Source organism: Pelophylax lessonae (assembly GCF_965119305.1).
Source record: "Pelophylax lessonae genome assembly, chromosome: 6".
In the NCBI taxonomy this organism is placed as follows: domain Eukaryota; kingdom Metazoa; phylum Chordata; class Amphibia; order Anura; family Ranidae; genus Pelophylax; species Pelophylax lessonae.
In genome coordinates this window covers 35,354,046-35,374,246 of record NC_138773.1, presented here as the reverse complement: position 1 = coordinate 35,374,246, position 20,201 = coordinate 35,354,046, and the positions used below count along the sequence as shown (strand labels likewise).

The 20,201-nt window shown below is 43.6% G+C and overlaps 1 protein-coding gene across 1 annotated transcript in view; it reads left to right on the top strand.

Moving 5' to 3' along the window:
• The window catches only part of LOC309558527 (uncharacterized protein), a 58,352-nt gene that overhangs the window by 9,731 nt on the left and 28,420 nt on the right, over window positions 1-20,201 (top strand). The window contains exons 3-9 of the mRNA XM_082261607.1: window positions 1,181-1,309; window positions 1,389-1,486; window positions 5,686-5,812; window positions 10,682-10,776; window positions 17,473-17,653; window positions 18,060-18,158; window positions 19,150-19,226. Of these exons, the coding sequence (XP_082117733.1) occupies window positions 1,181-1,309; window positions 1,389-1,486; window positions 5,686-5,812; window positions 10,682-10,776; window positions 17,473-17,653; window positions 18,060-18,158; window positions 19,150-19,226 (806 nt within the window). The remainder of the gene's footprint in view (window positions 1-1,180; window positions 1,310-1,388; window positions 1,487-5,685; window positions 5,813-10,681; window positions 10,777-17,472; window positions 17,654-18,059; window positions 18,159-19,149; window positions 19,227-20,201) is intronic.

The following is a 20,201-nucleotide window of genomic DNA, read 5'->3' as shown; positions in this document are numbered from 1 at the left end:
AAACTAACATCCAAAAGGATGGGACTGAGACAGGATTTTGGGCCAATCAATGGGTAAAATATCCTTGAAACACATTTGGCAGTCAGTCATGTCATTGAAGACAGAAAGCTGTTCATTTCAACCAGACAAACAGCGCTGGTTGACGTTCATGGCAGAGCTGATGGTTCTTTATGTAATCCCAGCTCCTGGAGAACGCAGTGCTCTAGGACCAATGTCTGGCTGGTCTATGAAAGGTATCCAGACAGGTATTTTAAAGCAATATCATTCCGATATTATAATTTAATCTTGGAGAGCCACAGGTAGAGCAACTGATTTTTCAATCCTTTAACCGTTGAGATGTTAAGGTAGCATTGGATGAATACCATTTAACAAAAATGAATGGATGGAATTTCCTACCAAACCAGTTGACTTCATGTACAGATTCTGTAAAACTTACATGTTACTTCTCTGCAGCTTGTCCTTTGGTCTGATAATGTTTTTTTTTTTGTGGAAAATTTGGAAAATAACCATCAACAAAATCAAAGATGCAACCCCAATGCAGCAAAATATAGTTTTTTAGGTATACATATGGATAGTATAGCTTAATTTTTACTATCTTATCTCTTAAGTATCTTATCGGTGTGTCAAAGCAGAACTTATAAAGAAAGAGATGCCAAAAAACTGCTTTTGCTGTAATACCCACCTTTAATCTGCAGCTGTCACCAACTCTTTGAGTCTAGGCTTTGGTGGACCTGCCGACTGGGTGCTACAGTTCTGAACGGCACTCACATGTCATTACCGTACATTAGTGAAGCAGTAAGTTCCAGCACTGCCAGAAGAGAAGTCATGACATAAAAACCAAGTAGTGTACACAAGTATTTAAACCCACTGGCAATAAGAAGTCCACAGTATTTGCTGTATCATTTTAATCTTATTTTAGTAATATGGAAATGGTCATCAATATAGTAAGGAGGCCAAAATAAAGTTAGTTCTTAGGAGTCTCCTACAGTCTGTCCTGGCTAACACCTGATTCAACAATAGTGGGTAGAGTTCTCCAGAACAGGGAGAACTCAGGATCTAAACCTTCCCTGCTGTATTCAAGACAAAAGAAAAAGATTTTGGATGAAGTTGGCCTTTAAGTTTACCATTATAAATTTTTTTCTCCTTATAATTTTTTTCTTTTCCTCTGAGGTCTCTCTAGGCACTACATGGATGCAAGAGATTGTGGACTTCATAATGAACAATGGTGAATTAGAGAAAAACAAGCGTGCTCCCACCCATGTACGCTCTCCATTTCTGGAGATCTGCTCCCCACCACCCATTCCTTCCGGTGAGTGTGGTTCCCCTGTCACAGTGATTGGGTGATTATATAATGGACTTGGCACTGACGATTTCATTCTTCTCTTCAGGTGTAGAGGTCTTGAATAATACTCCGTCCCCGAGGCTGATAAAAACCCATCTGCCCTATGAGCTGGTGCCAACATCTTTTTGGGAGCATAAGTGTAAAGTAAGAATAAGAATCAGATAAATAATGTGCATGAACATACGGGACGCAAAATAAGCTAAAATTGCCAGTAGAAAAAAGCAAAAAAAACAAATAAAATGTGTTATGTGGAAAAAAGTTTCTTTGGTTCAGTATTTACCAGATATATAATATAACTGCTGCGCCTGGTAATAGATTAAAATGTCAAATTATAATAAAAAAGCAGCTAACACAATATTGTGAAAGAAACAATAAAAAACAATATAAGAACGCTTCAGCGCTAATTGAAAAATCAGCCAAAGTCCACATCCAGCGATAGAGTCCCAGTGGAAAGAAGTATAAGTATCTTCAATCTGTATGTGATGACCACCACCGGCACCCAATCACACAGCCTCTTATCAGATAATATAGACCCTCACTACAAAGGTCTATACAAGCGGTGCAATGTACGTCAGGCACAAATGGTAGAAAGATCCTCCAATAATCCACTAACGATCCTCTCCGATGATGTATGTCGTCTATACACGCTGGGATATGGTGGCCATTTTGTTGGCTTGAAACACAGGATTGACAGTTTCCTATACACTGAAGCTTCATAAGTAACCAATCTGTAAGTGGATCTTTTTATTTTATTACTGAGAGATGTTTTGTATAACATTAATAAAATTACTTATATGTTTTACAACAATTACTCAAGGATTGGTTATTGCCTTAAAAGTCCCATATCCTAGGGGATTTTTCTTCAGTTTTTATTTTATTACATCGTTAATTACTTCTACACCATGAGGAGTGTCCTATTTATCTATACATGATATGGTTTAACTGTTGAGACTATCGTTAGTGGATTATTGGAGGATCTTTCTACCATCTGTGCCTGATGTACATTGCACCGCTTGTATAGACCTTTGTAGTGAGGGCAGTGGCAGCCCGTCCATTGGGGGCGCAGGAGCGCCGCCCCCCTATCCATGCGAACGGCCCCCTAATCTACATGCAGGGCGCCGGACGCATTGATTCCAATAGGGGATTTTTCTCTTTTTTTGAAGCACGTGATTAGAGCCAGAGGCTCTAATAGGCTTCAAAAAAGGGTGGGCTCCCTGAGTCCACTCAGTTGTATGGCAACCCCAAATGAATATTCGCTATTGTCACACTGACTCTCCTCCCAGCCAATCAGGAAAAGGGTTGTGAGACCTTGTGAGACTCCGATTGGCCAAAAGGAGAAGCGATCTTACAGGCCAGTGGCCAGGAAGAGGCAAAAGACACACGGCTGGAGGAGAAGCACAGCAGCTCAGCCATCCCGCAGCTCCCAGAGGCATCCCCGGCTCAGACAGGAGGAAGGAGGAGGAAAGGAGGCAGGGGGGGGGGGGGATGTGTTGCAGACTGACCAGGGAGGTGCATTGATTTGCCGCCCCTTCCCCCCCCCCCGAATTACCGAGCACCAGCCACCACTGAGTGAGGGTCTACATTATCTGATAAGAGGCTGTGTGATTGGGTGCCGGTGTGGGGGTTGGTGGCAATCACATACAGATTGAAGATACTCACACTTCTTTCCACTGGGACTCTATCTCTAGATGTGGACTTTGGTCATTTTTATTTTAGCGCTGCACCATTCTTATACAGTACTTACCAGAACTGATTGGCTGTCTGCTATCATAAGAACCAAGCCAATCTAAGCACGAGCAGACTGAGAATGACCATCAGTTACCCATTTATACACATGGTATATCTGCCATGTGCATTAGCAGAAACATGCACTGTTCACAGCACCTGCTATTGCGATTCTGACTTTAACCTCTTGACGTCAGCGCCTCCTGGCCCTTTAAGGGGTTTAAGTTGCTGGTAGATGGGGCGGGGTTTATGATTAACTGACCGCCGTGATTGGTTGTCATGGCAGTCATATGATCGGAAAGCTCCCAATCACAAGCAGCAATTGGGAGCTTTACGTTAGCTACCGGTAATTGTGGAGGGAGCGTGCAAGGCGCGTGCTCATGGCACAGCTGTTTTTGCAATATTGCGTGCAAATATGGAGCCACCTGGGGCCAAGGCCCACCCGCCGAGAGGCCGTATGTTTTGCATGCTTTCAGCACCAATAGGTTAAACAATCTCAGTATTCCTTGCTGCCACACTCAGAGAGGAATGCAACAGGGTTTAGACTACAATAGTTTCTTCAAAGAGGCAGAGTTCTTTATTTCTAGTTAGAGCATTCAACAATTCATCTTAATGATTTTTAAATAGTTTTATTTACAAAAAAAAAAAAATTACAAAAAAGGTATTACAATGTGGACAAAATAAAATGGCTTAGAAGTGAAGCACACTTAACCACTTAAGCCCCGGAGGATTTGGCTGCTAAAGGACCAGGGGTTTTTTTGCGATTTTTTACTGCGTGACTTTAACGGACAATTGCGCGGTCGTGCGACGCTGTACCTAAACGAATTTGACGTCCTTTTTTTCCCACAAACAGAGCTTTCTTTTGGTGGTATTTGATCACCTGTGCGATTTTTTGATCACGCGCTATAAACAAAAAAAGAGCGTAAATTTTGCAAAAATAACAATATTTTTCACATTTTTTTATATGAAATTCCCCAAAAAAAGTAAAAATCAAAATTTTTTAACATTTTTCGGCCAATTTGTTTTATGCTACCTATGTTTGGTAAAAAAAATCGCAAAAAGCGTATTTTGATTGGTTTGCGCAAAAGTTATCGCGTTTACTAACAAAGAGAAAGATTTTTGTCATTTTTGGTGTTTTTTTTTTTAACGCGTAATGGCGGCGATCTGCGATTTTTTTTTCGGTACTGCGACATTGCGGCGGCCAGATCGGACCCTTGACTGACATTTTTGACACTTTTGGGGTTACCAGTGACATTACTGCAGTAATCAGTGCTATACATATGCACTGTTACTGCAAAAATGACACTGGCAGGGAAGGGGTTAACTTTATTGGACAGGGAGGGGTTAAGTGTGTCCTAGGGGCGTGCTTTCTACTGTGTAGGGACATTCCTATTGGTGTAAAAGCAAAGATCAACCGTTCTACATAGTAGAACGGTCAGATCTTTACTTTTACACAGGGAGAACTGACAGGCAGCTTGTTTACACAAGCCGCTCTGTCTTTCTCCCTTCACAGGAGCGATCGCAGTGTGACTGGCGGACATCGAGTCCGCCGGTCACACGCACTGACTTGCCTGTGAACGAGCCGCGGCGGGCGCGCGCCCGCCCGCGATAGGCTCGCAAGTCAGTGACAGGCGAGTGACGTACCGATACGTCACTCTGCCTGGCCGGGGCTGACCGCCGCAGTATATAGTCGTGCGGCGGTCGGCAACCGGTTAAAGGGGAAATTCACCTTTTCAGAAGAAATAAAAAGGTGAACTAACACTCTACAGCAGGGGTATTCAATTAAAATTCATGAAGGTTCGGTCAGTAATAGTTTCTTCAAATAGAATCAATTTAAATTTTAATAGAATAGAAAAGAATAGATTAGAATATGAAGATGGTTATATTGTTTCTATTTCATTTTATTCTATTGTTTTTTCTATACTATTTTACTTTTTCTATTCTAATCTTTTCTTTTCCATTCTATTCAAATTGATTCTAATTGAATTTTGGGAAATGGTTATATTCTTTCTATTCTATTGTTTTTTTTTTAATTCTGTTCTTTTGTATTCTATTCTTTTTTATTCAAATTTCAGAAGGTGGTTATATTCTTTCTATTTTATTCTATTCTATTATTTTTTGTTTGTTTATTCTCTATTCTATTTTGTTCTATATTACTCTATTATATTCTACTCTTTTATTTTCTGTTATATTCTTTTCTATTATATTATATTATTTTCTATACTATTCCTTTATCTTCTTTTCTATGTTATTGACTTTGGAAATTGGAAAACAAATTGAAAACTTTTTTAAAAAAACTTTTTTTTTGTAAAGTTTATAAATTCGAATTTGAAAACTATTCAAATTCTAAAACTATTTGAAATTGATTCTAAAACTATTCAAATTCAGAAAATTCAAATTGATTTGAATACGAATAAATGAAACAAATTCTGAAAACGAATTAAACGTATTAAACAAATTTTACATCAACAGCACTATCATCACAGTGGAGTTTTTGACTTACCAGCATAACTTGGTCACCTAGAACCGTACCATACATGGGGGACTCCCAGAACCCCAACACTTTAAGAATACCTTTGAGCATATGCAAATAATTGATTGTGTCTTACTGTTTGCAGACAATTTACGTTGCTCGGAATGCAAAGGACAATGCGGTGTCATATTATTTCTTCGAACTGATGAATAAAACTCAGCCTCACCCCGGGACCTGGGATCAGTACGTGGAAAAGTTTCTAACGGGTGAAAGTATGTGAAAGTTTAAAGTATATGTGAACTCAATCACCAAAAATCTCATGTAAGCTTTTAGATAATTTTACCTTTTAAGCTCTAATTTACATAACACCTGGTGATCTTGGCATGAAGGACCTTCATAAGGTGCAGTCATTTCCTGATACAGGGTGACAACGATCTGTCCCTGTACCCAGGTCCGGACTGGGACAAGAAATAAGCCCAGGCATTTTAGACTGAGCAGCCCATTTTTTTTTTTAAACCAAATTACAAGAATAATAAGAAGAATAAAGCCAGTATCTGGCTACACCCATAGTGTATCCTAAGCAGGTTGCATATCCTACACTATGTGCGTAGCCTGATACATCTTTATTCCTCCTCCTATGGGTTGTCTAGGCTACCAGCCTACTGTCCCTCCCTGAACACTGTCATACTTTACTGAGCAACAGCATCTCTACGGGAGCCGACTTCTATATTGAGCGCCAGCATCACTTCGAGCCCCAGCATCTCTATTGAGCGCCGACGTCTCTACGAGCCTCAGCATCTCTATTGAGGGCCGGCCTTTTTACAACCCCTGGCGTCTCTATTGAGAGCCGGCATCTCTACGAGCCCGGGCATCTCTATTAAAGGTTGGCATTTCTACGAGCCTTGGCATCTCTATTGAGCGGCAGCATCTCTACGAGCACCGGAATCTCCATGAGCGCCGACATCTCTATTGAGGGCAGGCATCTCTACGAGCCCCGGCATCTCTATTGAGGGCTGGCATTTACACGAGCTCCAGGCATCTCTATTGAGGGCTGGCATTTCTACGAGCCCCGGCATCTCTATCGAGGGCTGGCATTTCTACGAGCCCCAGTATCTTTATTGAGGGCCAGCATTTCTACGAGCCCCAGCATCTCCATTGGGGGCCGGCATCTCTACGAGCCCCGGCATCTCGATTGAGCGCCAGCATCTCTACAAGCCCCGGCATCTCTATTGAGCGCCAGAATCTCTACGAGCACCGGCATCTCTATTGAGCGGCGGCATCTCTATGAGTACTGAAATCTCTATGAGCCCCGGCATCTCTATTGAGGGCCGTTAATTCTACGAGCCCCGGCATTTCTATTGAGCGCCGGCATCTCTCTGAGCCCCGGCATCTCTATTGAGGGCCGGTATTTCTACGAGCCCCGGCATCTCTATTGAGCGCCGGCATCTCTACGAGGCCCGGCATCTCTATTGAGGGCCGGCATTTCTACGAGCTTCAGCATCTCTACAAACACCAGCATCTCTATTTAGTGTCACGAGAGGTGTCACACTGCAGCAGAAGGATTACTCTAGCAGAGTAAATTCCTGCCCATGTCAAAGTCCCTCCCTGGAGGCCCTCACCAGACCTGATATAAAAGTAGAAAACAGAATCTGGCTACATATATTGTGTAACAGATTCTATGGCCAGTCCGGGCCTGCCTGTACCCAATTGTTCTCATGCGCTGTCACCCTGTCACATAGGCTTGTAATAGAGATCACAACTGGTCATTTCAACATGCATTATGCAGGCACGGTCCACCGTTGTTACTACCAAAAAACCTAATTTGATTGCTTGAATTCCAATTTAAATGTAATAGAATGCTTCATTATTAGGAAAAAAGAGTAGAAGCACATGGCTTCTATTCTTATATACACTTACCGACCACTTTATTGTGTACACCTTGCTAGTACCGGGTTGGACCCCCTTTTGCCTTCAGAATTGCCTTCGTTCTTTGTGGCAAAGATTCAACAAGGTGTTGGAAACATTCTTCAGAGATTTTGGTCCATATTAACATGATAGCATCGCGCAGTTGTTGCAGATTGGTCAGCTGCACATCCATAATGTGAATCTCCAGTTCCACCACATCCCAAATGTACTCTATTGGATTGAGATCTGGTGAGTGTGGAGGCCATTGGAGGACAGTGACCTCATTGTCATGTTGAAGAAACCAATGGTGAGATGATTGGAGCTTTGTGACATGGTGCATTATCCTGCTGGAAGGGGCCATCAGAGGATGGGTACAATGCAGTCATAAAGGGATGGACATGGTCAGCAACATGGTCAGCAACAATACAGTAACAATACAATACAGTAACAATAGGTAAGCTGTGGTGTTTAAACCATTCTCAATTGGTACTAAAGGGCCCAAAGTGTGCCAAGAAAATATCCCCCACACCAGGGTTTCTCAACCAGGGTTCCATGAAACCCTAGGTTGCCTCCAGAGGTTGCTAGGGGTTCCTTGAGCAATCAACGATTTCTGCCTCTCAGATAAGTTCCTCTGACACCATTGATCTTTTTAGCTTTCTGTAAGGTGGTAATTCTTCCCAATGACCACAAGTGTAAGGAGCGTTCTTCCCTCTGAATATAACAGTGATGTATTATGTTATGTAGATATAGCAATTTCTAGCTGGGGTTCCCCTGAGCCCGTAAAGTTATTTCAAGGGTTCCTTTGTGTTGAAAATGTTGAGAAAGGCTGCCCCACACCATTACACCACCACCACCAGCCTGAACTGTTGATACAAGGCAGGATGGATCCATGTTTTCATGTTGTTTACGCCAAATTCTGACCCTACCATCTGAATGTCCCAGCTGAAATCGAGCCTCATCAGACCAGGCAACGTTTTTCCAATCTTCTATTGTCCAATTTTGGTGAGCCTGTGCGAATTGTAGCCTCAGTTTTCTGTTATTAGCTAACAGGAGTGGCACCCGGTATGGTCTTCTGCTGCTGTAGCCCTTCTGCTTCAAGGTTCAATGTGTTGTGCATTCAGAGATGGTATTCTGCATACCTTGGTTGTAACGAGTGGTTATTTGAGATCCTGTTGCCTTTCTATCATCTCAGACCAATCTGCCCATTCTTCTCTGACCTCTGACATCAACAAGGCATTTTTGTCTACAACTGCCACTTACTGGATATTTTCTCATTTTCGCACCATTCTCTGATGGTTGTGTGTGAAAATTCCAGCACATTAGAAGTTTTTGAAATACTCAGACCAGCCCGTCTGGCACCAACAACCATGCCACGTTCAAAGTCAATTAACCACTTTAGCCCCGGAGGATTTGGCTGCTCAATCACTAGGCCCAATTGTGCGATTCGGCACTGCGTAACTTTAACGGACAATTGCACGGTCATGCGGCGCTGTACCCAAATGTAATTGACATACTTTTTTTCCCACAAATAGAGCTTTCTTTTGGTGGTATTTGATCACATGTGCGATTTTTATTTTTTTGCGCTATAAACAAAAAAGAGCGACAATTTTGAAAAAAAACAATATTTTTCACATTTTTTTATATGAAATTCTCAAAAAAAAATGTAAAAATCAAAATTTTTTAACATTTTAGGCCAATTTGTTTACTGCTACATATTTTTGGTAAAAAAAATCGCAATAAGCGTATTTTTATTGGTTTGCGCAAAAGTTATTGCATTTAGTAACTACGGGAAAATTTATGTCATTTTTATTGTTTTTTTTTGCGGGACTGCGACATTGCGGCGGGCAGATCAGACCCCTGACATTTTTGACACTTTTGGGGGTACCTGTGACATTACTACAGTAATCAGTTCTATAAATATGCACTGTTACTGTAAAAATGACACTGGCAGAGAAGGGGTTAACTTTACTGGTGATCAAGGGGTTAAGTGTGGCCCTAGGGGCGTGATTCTAACTGTCAGGGGGCATGGATTGTGAGATCATCACAGAGACATGCAATCCTATATAGCAGGATCGCATAGCCTCTGTGATAACCGAAGGGAAAATGACAGACGGCTGTGTTTACATCAGCCGTCTGTCTTCCTCCCTCTGCTGCGGGAGATTGCGAGTGACCGGCGGCCATCGGATCCGCCGGTCACACGCGCTGGCTCCCCAGGGAACGAGCGGGGGTGGGAGCGCGCCGCCGGCAGGCGACTGAGCGAGCGAGCGACTTTATCCAGCAGCGGCAGTAAATGTACGGTGGGCGGGGCTGAAGTGGTTAAATCCCTTTTCTTCCCCATTCTGATGCTCGGTTCGAACTTCAGCAAATCGTCTTCCCCACATCTAAATGCCTAAATGCATTGAGTTGCTGCCATGTGATTGGCTGATTAGCAATTTGTGTTACCAAGCAATTGAACAGGTGTACCTAATAAAAGTGGCGGTGAGAGTCATGTGACCCTCAAAAAGAAAAGACCAGTCCCCCTGCACAAGGAGAGAGAGCAGCAGTGAGCGGTCTTTTTTACAGGAATTAAGCCTGGTACACACTGCGAGTGTTTTTTCCTTCAATCTAGCGGGCTGAAGGAAAGAAATTTGACCACTTAGGTCGGAGTCTCTGTACTAACAATTGATGTTAGTGCAGCAATCTCCCCTGCTGAACTATTGTGTTCTGACAGAGCAACGGCCCCCAGCAGAACACAATGGTGCCAATTGGCAGACCTTTTTAGTTGGCTTCTGTCGGACCAGCTGCCATGCAGACGGGCTGAATTTTGGCCAGTTTCTATAAAACCGGCTGATGCCGCCTGATATTCGCCCCGTGTGTACGGCCCTTTACTGCACAGGTCTGAAAGAAATACACAAAGAACACCAAGATTTTAGGAAGAAGAAGCATGGCTCTTTTATTTAGATGATATTTACAGTTCTAAAGTTCAGTTCATTCTTTATTAATTTTTGCAAAAAAAGTGAAAACTTGTCTGCCACAAAATGTATTGCAGAGAAAGTGTGTCGTTGTAAGAAAATCATATATTTATGAAGCTTAAAATATTCTCTTGACATGAATGGGGACAAAGTGTTATATCATTGAAGAACTGACTGCATGCCTGAAAGACTTTTTCAGCGAATAAAGTGCACTTAGAGGTCTCCGTACCCAGGAAATTGTGACAGACTTTCAGCTTTGATGACTCATATTCTCTTCTTTTTCAGTGGCTTGGGGAAGCTGGTTTGACCATGTGATCGGCTGGTGGAATGCCAAAGACAAGCACGAAATCCTCTATGTGTTTTATGAAGATATGAAGGAGGTGAGGGAACAAACTGGGAGCTAATGGAATTAGAGTTACATACTGTAGTTACATAGTTAGTGAGGTTGAAAAAAGACACCAGTCCATCCAGTTCATCCTATGACGAGTGTGTGTGTGTGTTTTGTTTTATATCAATAGTACATTGTATATCCCTGTATATTGTGGTCGTTAAGGTGCCATATCTAATCGTTTTTTTAGAGTTTTGCTCTGACAGTAAAGAACCCTTTACACAGTTTAGGGTTAAACCGCTTCTCCTCTAATTTTAGCAAATGGCCAAGTGTCTTTTTTAATTCCCTCCCGCTGAAAAGTTTTTTCCCTATGCTAGGGTCACCAGTACGGTATTTGTACATTGATATCATATCGCCCCTCAAGCATCTCCTCTCCAGAGAGAATACGTTCAATGCTTGTAGTCTTTCCTCATAGCTGAAGTCCTCCAGTCCCCTTACCATCTTTCTTGCCCTTCTCTGGACTCTCTCCAGTTCCAGCACATCCTTCCTGAGGACCGGTGCCCAAAACTGGACCGCATATTCCAGATGCGACTGGACCAGAGTCTTGTAGCGTGGGAGAATTATCGTTTTATCTCTGGAGTGAATCCCCTTTTTCATACATGCCAGTATTCTGTTGGCTTTGCTTGCAGCAGCTTGGCATTGCATGTCATTGCTGCGCTTGTCATCTACTAGGACCCCCAGGTCCTTTTCGATCCTAGATTCCCTAGAGGTTCACCCTCTACTGAGTAACTTGCGTTCATATTTCTGACGCCCAAGTGCATTACTTTACATTTTTTCAACATTAATCCTCATTTACCATGTAGTTTCCCCACCCCATTATTTATTATGCGTTCAGGTCTTCTTGTAAGGTTTCCACATCCTGCGTAAAAGTTTTTGTGCTGCTTAGCTTTGTATCATCAATACTGAGATTTAGCTGTTTATCCTATCCTGTAGATAGTTTATGAATAAATTAAACAGGATTGGTCCCAGGAGAGATCCTTGGGGGACCCCACTTTCCACACCAGACCATTCTGAGTACTCCCCATTTATCACCACCCTTTGGACTCACCCCTGAAGTCAGTATTCAATGTAGGTGCTCACCCTATGGTCCACACCTACGTACCTTAGTTTGTACAGTAAAAATTTGTGGGGAACTGTATCACATGCCTTTGCAAAATCCAGATACACCCCATCCACAGGCCTTCCTTTATCTAGATGGTAACTCACTTTCTCATAGAAGGGTAATAGATTGGTCTGGCAAGAATGATTTTTCATGAATCCATGCTGGTTGCTACTAATGATACTGTTTTCATTACTAAAATCTTGTATATAGTTGCTTATCATCCCCTCCAATAGCTTGCAGACTATTGATGTTAGGCTAACCGGCCTGTAGTTTCCCGGGATATGTCTCGACCCTTTTCGAAATGTTGATGCCACTTGGCTTTTCTCCAATCAGCTGGCACCATTCTCGTCTGTAGACTGTCCCTAAAAATTAGGAAAAATGGTCTGGCTATCACCTGGCTGAGTTCCTTAAGGACCCTCGGGTGTAAGCCATCTTGTCTCAGTGACTTATTTATGCTAAGTTTTTCAAGTCTATTTCTGGCCCTGTCTTCTGTTAACCATGAGGGCGCTTCCTGTGACGTGTTATTAACATTACAGTCTAGGTTACTGTATCCTGCCTTTTCCTTTGTGAAGACTGACAATAAGAATGTATTCAGAATCTTTGCCTTCTTTCTGTCCTTTGTAGTCAAATTCCCTTCATCATCCTTTATGGGGCCCATATGTTCTGGTCTCACTTTCTTACTATTTATATACCTAAAGATTTCTGTTTTTTTTATACTCTCTTCCGCAATGTGCCTTTCGTGTTCTATCTTTGCTGCCTTGATTGTGCTCTTACATTTCTTATTGCATTCTTTGTAATGTTGGAATGCTGACAATGACTCCTCAGCCTTGTAATTTTGAAGGCCTTTTCTTTAGTTTTTATACTCATTTTTACGTTGGAGTTAGCCTCCCAGGGGTTATTTTAGCTCTTTTTAACGTATTACCTGTTGGAATGCACTTGCCAATCCCTTTAATTTGTATGTTCTTAAAGCACTCCCATTTTCCTCCGTGTTCTTTTTCCTAGGATTCTATCCCATTTAATATCATCAAGCAAAGAGCGCCGTTTTGGGAAGTTGGCTCTTTTGAAATTCAGTGTCCATGAATTACCCTTGTGTTTCCCATTTCTGTGATTTATACTGAAACTAATTGACCTGTGGTCACTGTTTCCTAAGTTGCCCTGAATTTCTACATCTTCGATCAGGTCTGTATTGTTAGTAATCAGTAGGTCTAGTAACGCATTGTTTCTTTCTGGTGCGTTCACCATCTGACCCATGAAATTGTCCTGCAAAACATTTAAAAAATGGCGAGCCTTAGACGAATACCCCAATATTGCTCGCTGGACCTTGCTCTCCGCTGGCTAGCTCTACATCTGGACCCTCCCCCCGTCACCTACTTCTCTCCCAGTAGAGCTGCGCCCTCCCCATTTAGGTACAGTCTGTCCCTGCTAAGGAGCCAGTAACCAACTGAGAAGTCAGTCCAGTTCTCCAGGATCCCGAGACCCTCCTTACTACACCAGCTCCTCAGCCACTTGTTAACTTCCCTAATCTCCCGTTGCCTCTCTGGCGTGGTTCGAGGTACCGGTAGTATTTCTGAGAATACTACCTTGGAGGTCCTAATCCTTAATTTTGCTCCTAAGTCCCTGAAGTCGTTTTTTTTATACTCTCCCTCTTCCTCTAACCTTGTCATTGGTACCCACGTGTACCATGACAGCTGGGTCCTCCCCAGCCCCACCCAATAATTGTCCACCAGATCTATAATGTGCGGAACCCGAGCAGCCGGTAAACAACACACAGTTCAACGTTTATGGTCTTTGTGACAGATTGCCCTCTCTGTACTAAGAATTGAGTCCCCTACCACCAGAATCTGTCTCTTACCCTTAGCCTCGCTCCCGCCCTCACTGGAGGAGTTCTTCCCCTGGCAGCTAGAGGCATCGCTCTGCTCCAGCAATGCTGGTCCCTGACTGGAATCCAAGTCTTTTTAATTGTAAAGACCATGGGGTTGATTTACTAAAACTGGAGAGTGCAAAATCTGGTATAGCTGTGTATGGAAGCCAATCTGCTTCTAACGTCAGCTAGTTCAGTTAAGCTTTGACAAAAAAAAACCTGGAAGCTGATTGGTCTCCATGCAGAGCTGCACCAGATTTTGTACTCTTCAGGTTTTGTAAATCAACCCCACAGTGTCCCTAAACACTGGCACACCAGTCCCAGTGTCCCTGATCACCGCCACACCAGTCACAGTGTCCCTGATTGATCACTGCCACACCAGTCCCAATGTCCCTGATCATGCCACACAAGTCACAGTGGTCCTGATCACCGCCACACCAGTCACAGTGTCCCTGATCACCACCACACCAGTCCCAATGTCCCTGATCACCACCACACCAGTCCCAATGTCCCTGATCACCAGCCCACCAGTCCCAGTGTCCCTGATCACCTCCACACCAGTCACAGTGTCCCTAAACACTGCCACATCAGTCACAGTGTCCCTGATCACCACCACACCAGTCACAGTGTCCCTGATTGATCACTGCCACACCAGTCCCAATGTCCCTGATCATGCCACACAAGTCACAGTGGTCCTGATCACCGCCACACCAGTCACAGTGTCCCTGATCACCACCACACCAGTCCCAATGTCCCTGATCACCACCACACCAGTCCCAATGTCCCTGATCACCAGCCCACCAGTCCCAGTGTCCCTGATCACCTCCACACCAGTTACAGTGTCCCTAATCACTGCCACACCAGTCCCATTGTCCCTAATTACTGCCACACCAGTCCCAGTGTCCCTGATCACCGCCAAACCAGTTACCATATCCCTAATCACTGCAACACCACTCCTAGTGTCCCTGATCACCACCACACCAGTCCCAGTGTCCCTGATCACCACCACACCAGTCCCAGTGTCCCTGATCACCACCACACAAGTTACAGTGTCCCTAATCACTGCCACACCAATCCCAGTGTTTCTAATCACTGCCACTCCAGTCCCAGAGTCTCTAATCACCAACACACCAGTCTCAATGTCCCTGATCATGCCACACAAGTCACAGTGGCCCTGATCACTGCCACACCAGGCACAGTGTCCCTGATCACCACCACACCAGTCCCAATCTCCCTGATCACCGCCACACCAGTCCCAATGTCCCTAATCACTGCCACACAGTCCTATTGTCCCTAATTGCTGCCACACCAGTCCCAGTGTTCCTGATCACCGCCAAACCAGTTACCATATCCCTAATCACTGCAACACCACTCCTAGAGTCCCTGATCATTGTCACACCAGTCACAGTGTCCCTGATCACCAGCACACCAGTCCCAGTGTCCCTGATCACTACCACACAAGTTACAGTGTCCCTTATCACTGTCACACCAGTCCCAGAGTCCCTGATCCCCGCCAAACCAGTTACAGTATCTCTAATCACCGCTAAACCACTCCCAGTGTCCCTGATCACCGCCACACCAGTCCCAGTGTCCCTGATCACCTCCACACCAGTTACAGTGTCCCTAATCACTGCCACACCAGTCCCATTGTCCCTAATTACTGCCACACCAGTCCCAGTGTCCCTGATCACCGCCAAACCAGTTACCATATCCCTAATCACTGCAACACCACTCCTAGTGTCCCTGATCACCACCACACCAGTCCCAGTGTCCCTGATCACCACCACACCAGTCCCAGTGTCCCTGATCACCACCACACAAGTTACAGTGTCCCTAATCACTGCCACACCAATCCCAGTGTTTCTAATCACTGCCACTCCAGTCCCAGAGTCTCTAATCAACAACACACCAGTCTCAATGTCCCTGATCATGCCACACAAGTCACAGTGGCCCTGATCACTGCCACACCAGGCACAGTGTCCCTGATCACCACCACACCAGTCCCAATCTCCCTGATCACCGCCACACCAGTCCCAATGTCCCTAATCACTGCCACACAGTCCTATTGTCCCTAATTGCTGCCACACCAGTCCCAGTGTTCCTGATCACCGCCAAACCAGTTACCATATCCCTAATCACTGCAACACCACTCCTAGAGTCCCTGATCATTGTCACACCAGTCACAGTGTCCCTGATCACCAGCACACCAGTCCCAGTGTCCCTGATCACTACCACACAAGTTACAGTATCTCTAATCACCGCGACACCACTCCCAGTGTCCTTGATCACCGCCACACCAGTCACAGTGTCCCTGCTCATCACCACCACAGTCCCAGTGTACCTGATCACTGCCACACCTTTCAAAGTGTCCCTGATCACCGTCACACTCTTCCAAGTGTCCCTGATTAACACCACACCAGTCCCAGTTTCCCTGATCACCACCACACCAGTCCCAATGTCCCTGATCATGCCACACCAGTCACAGGGTCCCTGATCACCACCCCACCAGTCCCAGTGTCCATAATCACTGCCACACCAGTCCCATTGTCCCTGGTCAACACAACACCAGTCCTAGTGTCCCTTATCACCACTACACCAGTCCCAATGTCCCACCGCCACACCAGTCCCAGTGACCCTGATCACCACCACACCAGTCACAGTGTCCTTGATCCCCACACACCAGTGCCAATGTTCCTGATCACTACCACACTAGTCACAGTGTCTCTGATCACCACCACACCAGTCTCAATGTCCCTGATCACCGCCACATCAGTCCCAGTGTCCCTAATCACCGCCACACCAGTCCCAATGTCCCTGATCACCACCTAACCAGCCACAGTGGCCCTGATCACCGCTACACCAGTCACAGTGTCCCTTATCACCGCCACACCAGTCCCAGGGTCCATAATTACTGCCACACCAGTCCCAGTGTCCCTGGTTACGACCACATCAGTCCCAGTGTCCCTGATCACTACCACAGCAGTCACAGTGTCCCTGATCACTGCCACACCAGTCCCTGTGTCCCTGACCAACACCACATCAGTCCCAGTGTCCCCAATCACCACCACACCCGTCCCAATGTCCCTAATCAAGCAAATAGCAGTCACAGTGTCCCGGATCACCATCACACCAGTCACAGTGTCCCTGATCACCACCACATCAGTCCCAGTGCCCCTGATCACCGCCACACCAGTCACAGTGTAGCTTCCCTTCAGTCTTGTGCAGTTCTAAAGGCTCCTCTCCTGTACTGAAATTGTTTACTTTGATTTCCCTGCACACTGTGAGCTTCCTACAAAGTGCAATAGAAGCTGAAACAAATCAGACAGAGCCCACATCAGGGCTGAGGGTACTTGAGAAAAGTACTATGACTGGGTGCTGCAATGTTTTTAGGAAGCTATATACAGCATCCTGCTGTCAGGGTAAGGCAGACTCCATTGACCATTTGATCATTTGTCATTGACCAATGACCATTTGTTTTTGTTTTTTCTACCGATATCCTTCTTTTTAATTTTAAAAATGTTATCTGCATATTGATGAGGTGGGAGGAGGGAGGAACCAGGGAAGACATAATTTAAGGTGAATAAACCTCAGATTTAAATAGATCTAAATTTGGTCATTAGGAATTCATATAGGTGACTTTGTAATGAAGAGCTCCAGCCTCCCATATGTTGGTTATATTCATTCTTGTTGTCCTTAAAGCTTCTTACCAAAAATTTTATGAATAGGACCCAAAACGAGAGATTCAAAAGGTGATGAAGTTCCTAGGGAAGAACCTCTCAGAAGAAGTGTTGGATACAATTTGTCACCATACCACTTTCAAAGCCATGAAGGAAAACCCAATGGCAAATTATTCCACCGTTCCAAATATACTGCTGGACCAGACCCTCTCGCCCTTCATGAGGAAAGGTGGGGATGTTTTGAAATTGGTTTATGCTCAGTTGAATTTCACCAAAGAATTTGTTTTTTAAAAAAGGATTAGATTTAGAAGTTGATGTTTTCAAAATTAGTTCATGCTCAATGGAATGTCACTAAAGTATTTAAAAAGGACGACATTTAGAAATTGTCCATTTTATCCAAAACTCCAGTTAAGATAGGAAGACCCCATTGGTAAACATTTCTACTTCTTGGCAGTTGGCAAAGACCATTATATTTTCCTGGATGATGTTATTGTCTTTCCATTTTTAATTTAGTATAAAAGGAAATATGTATGGACCTACTAATCATTGTCCAAGCACCAAATCCCACAATTTTCAAAATGTAACTGCGTCTTGAAAATTTTCTTGTTAATCATTCCATGTCCATTTTTAAATAGGTGAAGTTGCAGACTGGATGAATTATTTCACTGAATCCCAGAATAAAATGTTTGACGTGGAATATGAGAAAAGAATGAAAGGGACAGACCTGAAGTTTCGCACCAACATCTGAAGAATTATTGGAGCCTGGAAATGATACAGAAAATTATTCTCTTGTAAATGCAATTGAACAATACGGCCTGGCCTACAGATCTGCATAGGGCCACTATCCTGTGAGGACTGATGGATTACCCAATCATTTTTTGGGTTTCGATCAAGAAATAATGAATGGCAAATCTTGGGGAATGGGTGGTGGGTACAGGGTGCTTTGGATTGGTTTGGCTCTCTGAAGAGGGCTGCTGTTTGCAAACCTAAATTGTGTTGGTAAAAGTCAGGAAAAAACATATAGACTTAGAAAGACCTTGCTATATATCTAATATAATAGACCATAAAAAAATTGTGTTTAGTACATCCTGCTGTCCCAGTATGCACACAGATAGCTGATGATCCATAGACATATTAAACTCTCCTTAATAATAATAAAAAGTTCACCTTTGCTTACAAGAAAGGCCTCCATGTTTTAAATATCCTCAACATGGTATCTCCCCCGTGCCGCAAAACTGAAGTTCTCCACTTGGAAGCCAAGCCAGCCACCAGCTCCAAAGCTGAAAAAGGTTCAGGGGCATAGTTGTGGATTTCCCCCTTCTGGTGGGTCCCTCCTCCCCATCTGGAATTTTTGATATTTGTTATGAATCCTGTTGGTGAAATATCTACATGAACAAAGTTTAAAATTGCAACAAATTGCAAATAGCTCCCATTGTGATTTTTTTTAGTACCTACACATTCTATATTGTTGCTGTAATTTAAAGAGAACGTTTTATGTATGAATGTATTTTTATACACAGAATTGGAGATTCTTCCACGAGTGGTCATCCCCAAGCCTCTTGGGAGACTCTATTGGTGAAATATCTGCATGGAGTTCCCAGGTTTGCATATGTGCTTTGCCTATTATGCTGGGTTCCCATACATACAGTATAATACCGTATTTAGGGAATGTGGAAAAACAGCACTGGACCCATAATATTATCTTATCGTTATTGCTATCTTAAGGTATTGATGTTGATATAGGTGATCTGTTTCTACATCAGCTTCTACACTCCAGGGGATCTCCAAAGTCCCCTTGGCTTGTAATGTAGTGTAACAAAAATGTACATTGAAATGCTACACCAATGCTAACAGGTCCAGACATGACTTTATTTCAGTAAGGTTCAGGAGGACAATTGAAAGAGTATCAAACATGTTTCATGAGTCTGAAAATGTCCCCATCATCAGAGCTTAAGATTGAAAACAATGTATATGGACTAGAAATGAACTGGACCCAACCAACTGCTGACAGGACCTGTACTTGTTATCACATCGGAATACCATTAAAGGTACACTTCCCTTCTAGTACATGTACATTGTTTTCCATCTGAAGCCCTGATGAAGGGGCTGTTTTTGGAACCCCAAAAGGCACTGGATACTCTTTTGCTTGCCCCCCTGACCTCTACTGGAATAAAATCATATATAGACCTATTAGAAGTGGTGTGGCATTTCAGTTTACATTTTTTACATACTTAAACTACAAGCCACAGGGACCATAGAGATCCTTTTGGGATGTAGAAGCCGGTGTAGAACCAGATTACCTATATACATGTAGTGTTACCCCAGCAGGATAGGACAGGTCCTCTGTTCTTTGCCTCAATCTCCTGAATGACTCCAGCCCCTCTGATGCACTAGGTTAAGTGAACAAAACTTGAAGGCAATACCAGGTACACAATATTGATGATGGGTCAGTAAACAGACACCAAACAAAAAAATGAAAGTAAGCTTAATACAGTATATTGTCATACACAATGATTCCTAACGATAAAGGCATAAAAGTGGACTAGAATAGTAGCAGTGCAACTCACATATACAGTATGATAAATAGTCAGCAGTAGGAATAGGAGAACACCAGATGCATTAGGATCAGCATAAGCAAGAACAAGATCACTGTGATTGCAGCAATGGACAGTAACATAGTAGATGTAATTGCATTCAGAAGACGATACTGCCAAAGTACATTAATGGTGATGACTCTAGATCTAGGCACACTGAGTACCCTTTAAATGAATAATAGA